General features: G+C 42.1%; 2 protein-coding genes across 2 annotated transcripts; one reads left to right on the top strand and one right to left on the bottom strand.

The window, feature by feature from the left end:
• Window positions 1-1,176: 1,176 nt before the first annotated feature.
• On the top strand, window positions 1,177-10,397 carry flvcr2a (FLVCR choline and putative heme transporter 2a). The gene is made up of 12 exons (XM_068752080.1): window positions 1,177-1,325; window positions 2,697-3,072; window positions 4,209-4,350; window positions 5,461-5,607; window positions 6,156-6,223; window positions 6,332-6,435; window positions 7,102-7,212; window positions 7,811-7,916; window positions 7,992-8,103; window positions 8,524-8,582; window positions 9,626-9,747; window positions 10,164-10,397. The coding sequence occupies exons 1-11, from the start codon at window positions 1,177-1,179 to the stop codon at window positions 9,698-9,700; spliced, it is 1,449 nt and encodes a 482-aa protein (XP_068608181.1). The 3' UTR covers window positions 9,701-9,747; window positions 10,164-10,397.
• Window positions 10,398-10,700: 303 nt separating this feature from the next.
• On the bottom strand, window positions 10,701-11,736 carry erg28 (ergosterol biosynthesis 28 homolog). Its single transcript, XM_068752360.1, has 4 exons — window positions 11,604-11,736; window positions 11,099-11,189; window positions 10,894-11,012; window positions 10,701-10,789 (listed from the first exon to the last, which is right to left on the bottom strand). Exons 1-4 carry the CDS (start codon window positions 11,734-11,736, stop codon window positions 10,701-10,703), a joined length of 432 nt encoding a protein of 143 aa, XP_068608461.1.
• Window positions 11,737-12,485: the final 749 nt, after the last annotated feature.

The following is a 12,485-nucleotide window of genomic DNA, read 5'->3' as shown; positions in this document are numbered from 1 at the left end:
TTAATCTGGAGAAGATGGAGCCGAGCTTCATAAGCAAGGCACAGGAACAAATTCATAAAGGATCAGATTACATCTTGGAGTTATATTTTTTAAACTCTTCATATTAGGTTTGCACAAAAAGAGCCAGCAGAAGAGGATTACTTTGAGCTTGAGGACACATTCATACTTCTGCCAGAGTAAATATGTGGTTGTATTCTGTAGCCTTAGGGTGAATTGTGATATTTGTTGTCACCTAAAGCCTGTTAACTTGTGATCAAGACATGAGCTACAGTCTTGCTGAAGAATGGAAAATTACTTTAATTGCAGAAAGCTCCCACCGGTACAGAAACGAATAAGTTCCCTGCAGCTATTTGACTGACACATATTTAAAGTCATTAACTCAGCAGTCGTTAAATTTACCCGAAGGTACCTGCTTGACAAGGTTTGGCTATGGACAGTATGACGATTAGAGAAGTGCACTGCAGTCTTGTGAATGTTTACATGCTTTGTTTAAATATGAAAACGGAATAAATGACTCTGTTTTGTCTCATCATGGTGTACATCAGGGATTCCCAACCAGGGTTGCGAGATAACCTTTTATCTCCTTTTAGCAAAAAGAAAAAATAAGTGTAAATGTTTAATGGTTAAACATTAAACAAGCAGGCAGGCATGTAGGTCATACTCAATGTATCTGTTGGTTGTCATCTTTTCTTTTTTTGAATTTTTATTTCAGGCAATGACAAAATAAGAAAACAAAAACAACTCCACAAACCGTGCCACATTGCACTAGCCACATAATCCACATTTAAACAAATAATATGCCAACTCTGCCTGAAAGGGAGTGGGAAGAAGAAAATGTATTTAATCCAAACCCCTATTTCTCATACTATATAAACAACAATTATTGACTTTTTGCAAAATACGACAAAATATCTGATCAAACAGTAGTTAGAAAAACAAAGTGCTGTTTTTTCCATCTGATTGAATGACTTGTGTCCACAGTCACTGTTTTTTATGATCTTTTTTTTAAAATCTCATTAGCTGGGAGGAGTAAAAGTCAGGCTAAATAACATTTCTCTGACGGCTCGAAGGTTTGTCTTCAATGATCTCTGCCTCTTCGCAACAGCAGAGATGAGAACAAATCCTTAACCTTTAGGCAGGTAAGGTTTATATAGGCTAAAAGGCGGGACTCAGAGCATGAGCGCACAAAGCCAGGAGGCTCCGGCGCGCCAGGCTGAGCGCAGCAGCGTCCCACAAGGGGGAACCGAACCTGCGGCCGGTGCGCGTTTATACAAGAAGCGATGGATGATCCTGCTCCTGTTCAGCACTTATTCCATGAGCAACGCGTACCAGTGGCTCCATTACAGCATCCTCAACAACATCATGACGAAGTTCTACAACGTGGACTCGTTCGCCATAGACATGGTGACCTTGCTCTACATGATCGCCTACGTCCCGTTCATATTCCCCGTCATGTGGCTCGTGGACACAAAAGGGCTGCGCATCACCGCCATTTCGGCCAACGCGTTCAACGTGATCGGAGCGTGGATTAAAGTGGGGAGCGCAGACCCCCACCTGTTCTGGGTGGCTGTCGTCGGACAAATCGGAAGCGCGCTCGCCCAGGTCTTCATTCTCGGGGTCCCCTCGCGTCTGGCGTCCGTCTGGTTCGGGCCTGACGAGGTTTCCACCGCCTGCTCCATCGGAGTTTTGGGGAATCAGGTGAGCTGAACAGGACACCTGCAGCACCTCTGGCACGCCCACCCCGGTGTTGCGTTTTTGTTTGTTTGTTATTTGCACGTTTGTTTTATTTGCTATTATGACAAGAAGGAGATCATAATTGACTGACAACACTTATTTATTTTTTTTGTAATAGCAGCAGGTGAAGTTATCAATATTAATAATCTGTGTAATATATTGATTTGCCCCGCTGGTCTGTTCGCAACCACAGAGAAAGCGAATATTAATAATCAAAAATATGTCCGCACGAGTGTATGTGGAAGATGCGTTCAGGGCCCGGGTTCCAGGTGTGAAACCGGCTTATTATCTTGGTTGAACTGGCTTTTAGTAAATACAGATTCTGACTTGCAGGTTACTTATACAAGTTACCATGAGTAAGGTAAAGTACTTTAATTATCGTCACCTACTAAATAAATATTATGCAACTATAGGGTTAGTTTAAATGATGACAAGAACGAGATCATTAGATAATGATGAAACACTGTCCAAAGGCGAACAAACGTCAACATGGAGCTCGCCTGTGCGTGAATGTCTGTTCTAATATATTTGACAACCTGATCATCCATCCGTGCGTAGTGAGTGCAGCCACTGTCTGCTCCTGTTTCAGTATAGCCGGGTGGAGGAGTCTGCAGCCCACATGCACGTTCCGAGTGAGGATCGGGAGGAGCAGGTCGCTTTACAAGAAATAGAAACGGCGTCTAGTTGGAGGAGAGGAAAGCAAATATATCCTGGGAAGTCATTGTGTTTGTGCTCTTGAGGAGATTAAAGCAGGTCACTGCGTTTTTGTTTGAATAAGAACGGTAAGAGTTGACACGTGGCACTCACGGTGACATGAGCGCGCAGGACGAGGACGCCGCCGGTTCACCTGCTCCGGACCAGGCAGAAAGCAGCAGCCTTCCAAACAGCCCCGCCGCCGGTACGCGTCTCCACAAGAGGCGATGGGTGATCCTGTCCCTGTTCGTCTCCTACTCGATGTCCAGCTCGTACCAGTGGATCCAGTACGGGATCATCAACAACGTCATGATGAAGTTCTACCGCGTGGAATCGATCGCCATAGACTGGATGTCCTTACTCTATATGGTCGTCTACATCCCGTTCATTTTCCCCGCCGCCTGCCTCCTGGATAAGAAGGGTCTGCGCGTCACGGCGCTGTCCGCCAACGCGCTCGGCTGCGCTGGGGCTTGGATCAAGGTGACCAGTGCCGAACCCCACCTCTTCTGGGTCACTGCGCTCGGGCAGGCTTTATCTGCCCTCGCCCAGGTCTTCATTCTCGGGGTGCCCTCTCGTCTGGCGTCGGTCTGGTTTGGGCCCGACGAGGTTTCCACCGCCTGCTCCATCGGAGTTTTTGGGAATCAGGTGAGGTGAGACACAATTTCTGTGTTGAGCTATAAAAATAAAAATAATATTAATTGATTAAATGTCCTCTGATGTCTCCCTACCTGGAGTATTTTCCTACAGTTATCAAATCAATAATTAGATTACACTCAGAGAGTGCAGACCTCCACGGCGGTGGGCCATGCTATTCCTCTTCAGCACCTTCTCCATGAGCAACGCCTTCATGTGGTTGCAGTGCGGCACCATTAGTGACATCTTCATGCGTTTCTAGAACATAGATCTATTTCCTAACCTCATGGTTATTGGACAAACGGGGAATTAGGCACACTGTGGTGGTAGGTTCAGCTTTCAATTGCATCGGAGCCTGGATAACAACGGGCACGGCCGCCCCCAGACATGCTTGCCGTGACCTTTTTCGGTCAGTTTTTGTGTTCAGTAGCCACCGTTCATATCCTCGGCATCCCATCCAGGCTCGCATCTCTGTGGTTTGGGTAACAGGAGGTGTCCACCGCCTGCTCCATTGGCGTTCTGGGAAACCAGGCGTGTCTCTTTTAGCCTATACATTGGTTTTGATGTTCACTTGCTCACGTAGACTTTCTTTCCTTTGGCTACGATCACTGAGCCGGATTCTTTAAAGCGCGAGCTGAATGTGGACGCCATAAAGAAGAGACGGAGACTCAGGAAAAATATTTTTTACGCAACTTACTTTCTGAATTAAAATGAAAAGTAATGCTTCGATGCTTTAATGCATTTCATTACCTTGTATTTGTACACGTGTAATGACAATAAAGTTGAGGCTAAACATCTCCAGGCTGGCGTTACAGTTATAGACATGCGACAGTCTTTTATTTATCCAGTGTGACAAAAAACAAAAAGGTGCATCAATTAAATGACATACTTTCACCCCTTCCTACAGTTTATGGCCTGTATTTCTGTATTTCTCTTAATAGCAGGTAAGCATCGCTCACACAGTGAAGAGTCATAAAAGCATAAGAGTAAAAAAAACAGCTGGTGTTTTCTGCAGCTTGTTCTTTATTACGATTCTCCACTTAATAGAGATGGTTAACTCTTTAATGACAAGCGATGACTGTATCCAAGGGTGTAGTTATCAGCTGAAGGCGCTGCATCATATTTAATGTTTTGTTTCTCACCCACAGTTTGGTACTGCCATCGGATTCCTGATCCCACCCATCCTTGTGCCTAATGTGGACGATATGGATGAGCTGGCGTACCACATCAGAGTGATGTTCTACATCAGTGCAGGAGCGACCACCGCCATTTTCATCGTCGTTATCTTCGGTAAGGTCATTGTTCAGGCTCGCAGACTGGACGGGGGGGGCATCCTGCCTCTCTGTAATAGTAATAGTACCCATACGATTTCAGGATTATTCATCGGCGTTGTAAAGGTGGTATTTACGCTGTGTTAGAGCGTATTGCTAGTTGCACAACTTTATTCCCCTTTTCATAGAATAGCTTCTTATCTGGTTGTTAGGCTCCTCAGGCAGATCTGCAGGAAAGAGATGTGATTTGCACTGAAACCTCAGCAGCCTTGTCGTTCTCTCTAGAAGAGCTGCTGCAGTAATTGCCGAAATGGACCAACTTTTGACGAGACGTTTTCAGATGCGATTTGAAAGGCGGGATAGGAACTCTTGGAAGCAATGAAATTGTCTTCCTGTTCAGCGCTGTCAAGTTCTCCTTTCACCTCCGATAGGCTGAAGCGTCTTGACAATCAGAGGAACATGGTGAATGAAGTTTTAACACTTGTCTCGGGCTGTAGTTAAAAAAAACAAAAAACATAACCAAACACTAGAAGGATATATAAATAATTTACAAGCTATTTTTCTTTTGAAAACTATATGGAAGATGTCTTTATTGGCTTACTCCACCTGCTCATACAAATCCTCTGAATCATACATTGTAGTAAGAAAAAATAACAAATACTACTACTATTATAATACTACTACTGTAATATTAAATACAAATTTAGCAAACCAGGTACATATAACCAGTCTCCACTCGTAAATAGAACCCAATCTGCACATAGAATCAATTTATAAAATCCTTTGATACAATAACAATGAATTGATTTCAATACAGCAATTAATATTGTAAGTCATGTTTCAACACATTTAGTTAAAAATTAACAATATGTGGTACGAATTACATTTTAAAGGATTTTTACTTTAACTGTGAAGCGCATTTATTAAACATAATATACATTAATATTTACCCATTTGAGGCGGTTAATTTTCTTATTTTCAAGGGTTTGTTAATGAGATTAATGTTGAAGGGATTCAAGGGACAAGTGTTTTAACTCGGCATTCTGTCTGTCACTGCAAAAATAAAGTGTAAATGTTGTACATCACAATCTCAGAAGTAACACCCTGAACTCATGTGTTTGTCTCCCAGTGTTCCAGGAGAGACCAGAGATCCCTCCCAGCCTGGCCCAGGCTCAGGCCAGGAACGCTCCCTCACAGAACCAGGACCACTCCTACACGGCGTCTATTCTGAGGCTGCTGCGCAACAAAACCTTCATGCTGCTGGTGACCAGCTACGGTGGGTCCACTCAATCAAATGGACAGGACACTTGGTATGAAACCTCGCAAGAAGAACTTGTTAGCAGAATTACGGAAAAACTGCTGGATCGATCTTGGTGGGAAAAGAATCTGAAGATGGGTCTTGGTCTAATTTAGAACCCATTACATGTTGAGAGCAATCCGGATTCCCGTCTGGATACATTTTCCCATTCACTGCTAAGGGAGGCTTTTTCAAAAAAATCATATCTTGTAAATTATGCATTCAATTCACTCACGAAAAATCACTTTTGCTTTTCATGGTTGGCGTATAAAGATACCAAGAACAATTTAGAACCTTTTGGTGATGATCCAGATCACCATGTGGACGGTGTAAATCCGATACGGAGGGGAATGAGCTGCTTGGTGGATGTCAAGCGCTCTCCGAGTCCTTTTCTACTTAACAATTATGTCCATTACTTTACTCTTTATTCCCAGAACCCAGGTGGGGTTGGGGCTTGTGAATTTTGGGGACAGAGGTCAATACTGCAATACTATCATGAGTAGATGATTTCTGTTTGTTGTCTGCAGGGCTGAACGTCGGCGCCTACTACTCTATTTCCACACTGCTGAACCGGATGATCATTGAACATTATCCTGTAAGTCCTGGAACGTCTCTTTAACACACACTGCTGCGTCCACTTTCTGTGTCTGACCCAGAGCAAAAATATCCATCAAATCATGAGAGACATTGTATTTCCCGTCAGGGAGCAGAAGTGATGGCCGGGAGAATCGGACTGACTCTTGTCATTGCTGGCATGGTGGGGGCCCTCATTTCTGGCATTTGGCTGGACAAGACCAAAACCTACAAGTAAGACATTTTTAAATGTGCAAATAATAGCAGAACACACAAAGGCGCGGTCAAGTCAACAACACATTGCACCGCTCCGTGTGACCGGCTTTAATCCGTGAGCTTTGCGGCGGCGTGTGCTCTTTCAGTGCTTTAGCGTGTTAGCTTGTTTATATTAGCTAATCTGCAATTCAAACAAAGAACTGTCAAAATACAAAATGGAAATATTGGACTCTGTATCATGTTCTCTATTGTGCAATATTACATTTCAATATTGTGTTTTATTATGATTATCATGTACATTAGGTGTAATAATGTGTGTACTGCACAACGACTCCTCCATATAACTGCCAATATTATACTCTAATTGTCATTCTCAATACTGCTTTAGATCTGATCCGAGTTTATCTTACCTTATCTTGTCTTGTCTTGTCATGGATGATTATTAAATCATCATCATTATCATCATCATCATCACATGGGAAAATGTCCAACTGAATAAAAGCGTTGGTGGTGAATCTCGTGGAGCTGGTTTTTATCTCTGACGTCCTCTCTGCTTATCTGACCTGTCATTTAATATAAACCCACAAACAGAGTCTAAAAGGCTAATGGGGGGGGGGGGGTTGATTGCTTTGCCATGGTGATTTCTAAAGTCATTGATCCTCTTCGTGTTACCCGTCTCCCCAGAAAAACCACGGTGGCCGTTTACCTCCTCTCTCTGGTCGGGATGCTGGTGTACACCTTCACGCTGAACCTGGGTCACCTGTGGTTGGTGTTCATCACGGGAGGCTTCTTAGGGTAGGTCGCCGTTATGGAACCATCATCACAGCCGTGGCGTGAAGCGCCTGCTTTGAGTCTTGGATCAGAGGGTTAGATCAGACATTTAACTGCACTTATTTCAAGAGATTTTGAGAAACCCGTTTTGCTAACACAAGCTGTATATAGGCTTATGTAAATTCATAACGTTTCAAACTTGTTGAGTGGGAATATTAGTCGTTTTAAGAAGGGGGTTTCAGAAATAATGCTTCCTGCAGGGCTTGAAATCATAAGACGAGATGCCAACTCAAGCCATTCAGCAGCTTTCTGGAGTTCTCTGTGAAGTGGAAGTAAGGGTTAATAGCTCTTTGTTTAAACAGTGACTAGTAAGACTCGCTCTCCATTCCCATTCTTCCCAAGGAATTATGAAAGCAGCACCTTATCCCATAGTGTTCCATCAAAACATCAAGCAATCCTTCCCTGGAACCCAGACAGGATTATTATGTAATTTAACATTTCAAACAGAACCTCCTTTGATGTTTGTGGAGCTGTTTTTCTGGTTCTTGAGAGACTGAAAAATACAAGCGTAATCATTTTCCATTAACTTTTAACGTGACCTTCAGTGTGTGTCTGTCTGCAGCTTCTTTCAGACTGGCTATATACCTCTGGGGTTTGAGTACGCAGTAGAACTCACCTACCCAGAATCCGAAGGAACCTCATCTGGACTACTGAACTGTTCGGCTCAGGTCAGTCAACGATGACGACACAGGCCAAATATAAAAGACATAATGACAGATTTTTTTGTTTAAATCTCATTTCAGATCTTTGGAATAATTTTTACAATTTCCCAAGGAAAAATCATGGATCGATGGGGAACTCTGGCTGGAAACCTCTTCATATGTGTCTTTGTGTTCATCGGAACAATAATGACTGGTAAGATATTACCATACTAAATGATATGTCTCCTGCAAAACAAGAAGAGCACGTTGAAGTCATTTCAGTAGCTGTGGAAACGTGAAACATAAGCTATTGTTAACACAAGAAGAATAAAGTATGAGAGTGGTGGTTTAATATTGCAGGATAATGTTTCCACCTAGTGGTTAAATAAAGATACTGTATTTTATTTTCCTGATTTCACACATTGCAAATTAAAGAAAACAGCCAAAACGTTGCTTTCTGTAATAAAACCCACAAATCAGGTCATGACAGGAAATCTCATCTGCAATTCGGTAATACAACTTGGTGAAGTGAATCAGAAGTGAAGTGGATTATTAAATGCGGTTTTATTTTTCTCGCCAACATAAATGCAACATCCATGGCCTACATTTTCCGTGTCCTCTGTATTCGTCACAGGACTCATCAAGTCTGACCTTCGACGACAGAAGGCCAACCGACAGGCCGATTTGCAGTTGGTGAGCACTTCAGTGTTTGTCTGGCTCTGGGCTGAATGCGCCGTCCTCACACTGCTGCAGGCGTGCACATCAGTGAACGCAGGGGACGCACTGCTGCTGCACCGGGTCAAACCGCCTCTTCAATCTCACAAAAAACAAACCTTTGGAAACTCTCCAGCTTGCTCAAACGGCATCCTTCTTTTACTATTAAATTCTAAATTCAACCTGAACAAAGACGCGCATCATTTTCATTATGAGTGCAGTTGACACTCTGTCATAATCACCCCACTTTAGTAATAATGTCATAATAACAAAACATAGTCCACTATTCATGAATAACAATCTGCTTCCATTTATTAAATGAATCAAAGATACACGCCATCTTAAACAAAGGCACCTTTCTAGTAAACTGTTCATATGTACAGTAACGGGCATTTCCAAACTTTTGGATACTGCCTGGAACGTGACATCAAAAAAGAACAACTCCAACTGCTCTGTATTTCCTCTTTCCTTTTACCTTTAATGCCATTTGAAACAAAACTTTACTTGAGCTTGTGCTTCTTCTGCTGCTTTCGCGTTGCCATGCAAGCTTGGGACCTTTTTTTGTGTCATTCCTCATCCTTTCGCTGTCCATAATATTCCAAACAACTAATGGCTGAAATAGAAAGCTCTGGTAAGGATGCACATGAATAAAAACCTTTAACACACATTGAATGACTCACCACCGCTCTAATAATAAAAAATAATTTAATAATAAAGTCAGTTCTGTTAAAAATGACGAGACCAACAGTGAGATTCAGACACAGCAGACAGAAGCAAGTTGTATAAGAGTTGAATAAATGTCATAGCATTTTATATAAATAATAAAAATCCTTCTTCGTGGCAACACATTGTTCTCACTGGACAGTGTGCAGGTAGCATTTAGCACTATTAGCTGCTGGGTATGGAGGATCTGGTGATGGGGCAGTCTGGTGGTGGTGGTGGTGTGTTCTGGCGGTGATGGTGAAGCATGAGGATGCCCCTGCGGGTTCCTCAGTTGTGTGACCCCCAAGTTATCATTGCAGCCTACAGGCTCCCTGGCATCGGTGCAGGACTATCAGGCCACAGCATGCAACGTGCCCTGGCAACGGCTGCCTTGACACAAACCCACAACCTCACTAAAAGCAAAACATGCACACCTGCTAAGGTAGGAGCACACGCAGGAAGCAAGACCGAAATCTTATATTCAATTAAACACACTGATGCTTGTTGCAAAACATATTGATTTTCAGTGTGCAAAAATATAGGTTAGTTCAGTCCTCTTGAAAAGCACGACTGGATATTCCAGTTGTCTGTGGAACAAAACGCCTGCTGTCATGATGGTTCTCTCTGGGATTTGAATCTTCTAAATCTGACTCTGAATCTGGTATAACAGAAATATGAATACGCAGTTGCTTTTTTTGTGTTACTATTTACAGAAGGCTTTTAAAAATAAATAAATTAAAAATGACATTTGTGGTGGACTCAACTTTAATTTGATTGTCAAAATGCAAAAGTGATAAAAGGTTTTGAGATGTTTAATTTAATTTAATTTTAATATTTTGCTTTCCTCGCCTTTTACAGAAGAAGGCAACTGAAGGGAGCCGCTCTCCGCTTGAAACCCTGAATATACTGAAGAAAGACTCCGTCAATGACGGCGCACACACATCAAATAGAAACACTGACACGTGAACACGCATCCGAGGTGCACGTGATCAAGATGGGAAAAAGCCACCGTGAGTGCATCTGAGCTCATCCCGTGAGATTAGAACCATTAGGACTTTAATGGTTGTTACAACCCAAGTAACCAGTCTACCTTCAGTGTAGTGAATCCAATATGGACTCTTTCTTAAATGAAAATAAAGTGTTGACTAGTATTATTTTGTTCTTCCAATTAGCAATATTTATTGAACTGTAAAGATTTCCTAATGTTGGAATATATATATGTGTAACTTTATGTATAAATGCAATAAATGCAGACTGTGAAGTATTTCTTTTCTGTCATGACTATCCGATCACCCAGCGGGCCCTCATATCTACCTGCTGTTCAGAAACATATGAAAGTGTGACTTCTCAATACTGCTAGTGTCTGTTGCTGGAGGTAAATTGAGCTGCAGGGATTCAGTTGCGCTTCTTCTGTCGAGCTCCAACATCCTCTTGTGTCTCTGGAAAACACTGGAATCCAAACAGCATTCCAATGATAGAGAAACCTAGAAAAACACATGAATATACGAATAATATAAAAAAAAAAAAGGGTTTAATGGCTGTTAAAACATACCCTGAAAATGTCTGATGCATAATAATCCACACTTACTTGCGACGATTAGCGGTGCCATGACGCCGATGGTGAGAGGTGCGGTTTTGTAGATGAAAGCTTCAGACAAGAAGTGGCCCAACGCCAAAACAAATGTCCATAAGGTGATGTGATAAAGCCTGCAGCAGCCAGAGTGACACAGTGGCAGTGTGAATGCGAGGAATGCATAGAGAAACAAGGGGCAGGAAGTGAGAAGGCATCTTACGTTCTGTTCTGGATGTCTATGGCACAGGCGCAGCGAATGATCGATGACAACAGCGTCCAGATACCAAATGTCCGAGCTTGGAGACCATTTACTGAGGATTTGTGAAAAGTATATATATCATGAAATCAAAATCGGTATTTCCCATATATGGGCTAGGTAAAAATACTATTTATTTTGATTATTATTTCTACATATGTATAACTATTCAATATCAACATTTAGCCTATTCTGAAATACAGCAGTAATTGTATAGAACAAATAGATTACTATCATGTTTGTTGGTCGCAGGTAAATAGTTTTTCTATTTCAGCTTCACGACAGTTTGAGCAAATACAGTTTTCTATTCAATGCTATCACACTAAAATATTTGTATATTATTATGATAATATATTGTTATATCATTATGATTATTATGTAATCCTAATATTGCCCATGTTTGATGACTCATATCACCTGCTCCAACATCATGAAGCTCCATTGCTCTAATACCATTTCCTTTGCTCACCAAACTCCGGTGTTCCCGTGTAGAGCTTTTGCGACAGAAAGCTGTGATCTCTGAAACTCTGCACCGTGTTTCCCATCGCGATGACGGACACCATCACCAACCAGCTCCGCAGGACGTTCAGAAGCCGGCTCATTGTCTTTGTTTGTGAGAGACGCACCTGTCGAAAGGACGGCTCAATCTGTTCAGTGCAAGATCAATAACTTCTCACCAGATACCAGTAAAAAGCCTAATAAGCAGATAATGTTACAGAGAGAATAACACGTCTGCTGCATGTTACATGAATAACACATGGCAGTCGCATTGTTTATTAGCTAGTCAATCATTAGTAACCTGATTAATCAATAAGGTGATTATAACAAATATAAATTAAACGAATCGCTGTGCATTTACCTTGTCTCTCAATCTACCATGTGAAAGAAAACGATGTGAAATAACAACAGCGTATTTCAATGGTAACTCGGTCAATCTTTGGCTGTTGGGCTGACCAATAACAGAGTTTTAAATATGGCTCCATCCAATCACACCATCCACGTGATTAGCGCAGCGTCTTTTAAGTTCCGCCTATTTTCTCCAGTAACCAATCCACAGCAAGAATTTTGGTCACATGTCGATCTTACTCCGCGCTCGGTTCAACCAAAGAATGTATGTGGGACAAGATAGTACTCCGTTGTGAGCGGCGTCTCCGTTAAAGCCTCTTTGGCGAAACGATTGGACTGCCTTTGAAGATCAGAATATTACATTATATTATCAAAGTCACTTCCGCGTTTTAACATGAAAACAATTCAAAACAATGTCAGCCCATTTACAGCATTGAATCAACCACTGGATGAAAGTAAATGATTTATCCTCATAGATAAACAGTGCGCATGCGCACGCTCAGTG

This window comes from Brachionichthys hirsutus, chromosome 18 (assembly GCF_040956055.1).
Source record: "Brachionichthys hirsutus isolate HB-005 chromosome 18, CSIRO-AGI_Bhir_v1, whole genome shotgun sequence".
NCBI classification, from domain to species: domain Eukaryota; kingdom Metazoa; phylum Chordata; class Actinopteri; order Lophiiformes; family Brachionichthyidae; genus Brachionichthys; species Brachionichthys hirsutus.
The sequence above is the reverse complement of the archived record's forward strand: the minus strand, read 5'-3'. Positions and strand labels throughout refer to the sequence as shown.

Coding starts and splice junctions, on each gene's coding strand:
- flvcr2a (XM_068752080.1), top strand. CDS start 1,177: ATGAGCGCACAAAGCCAGGAGGCTCCGGCGCGCCAGGCTGAGCGCAGC. Junction 6,436..7,101: donor GACAAGACCAAAACCTACAA/GTAAGACATTTT, acceptor CCGTCTCCCCAG/AAAAACCACGGTGGCCGTTT. Junction 7,917..7,991: donor TACTGAACTGTTCGGCTCAG/GTCAGTCAACGA, acceptor ATCTCATTTCAG/ATCTTTGGAATAATTTTTAC.
- erg28 (XM_068752360.1), bottom strand. CDS start 11,736: ATGAGCCGGCTTCTGAACGTCCTGCGGAGCTGGTTGGTGATGGTGTCC. Junction 11,013..11,098: donor ATAGACATCCAGAACAGAAC/GTAAGATGCCTT, acceptor TGGCTGCTGCAG/GCTTTATCACATCACCTTAT. Junction 10,790..10,893: donor GGCACCGCTAATCGTCGCAA/GTAAGTGTGGAT, acceptor GTGTTTTTCTAG/GTTTCTCTATCATTGGAATG.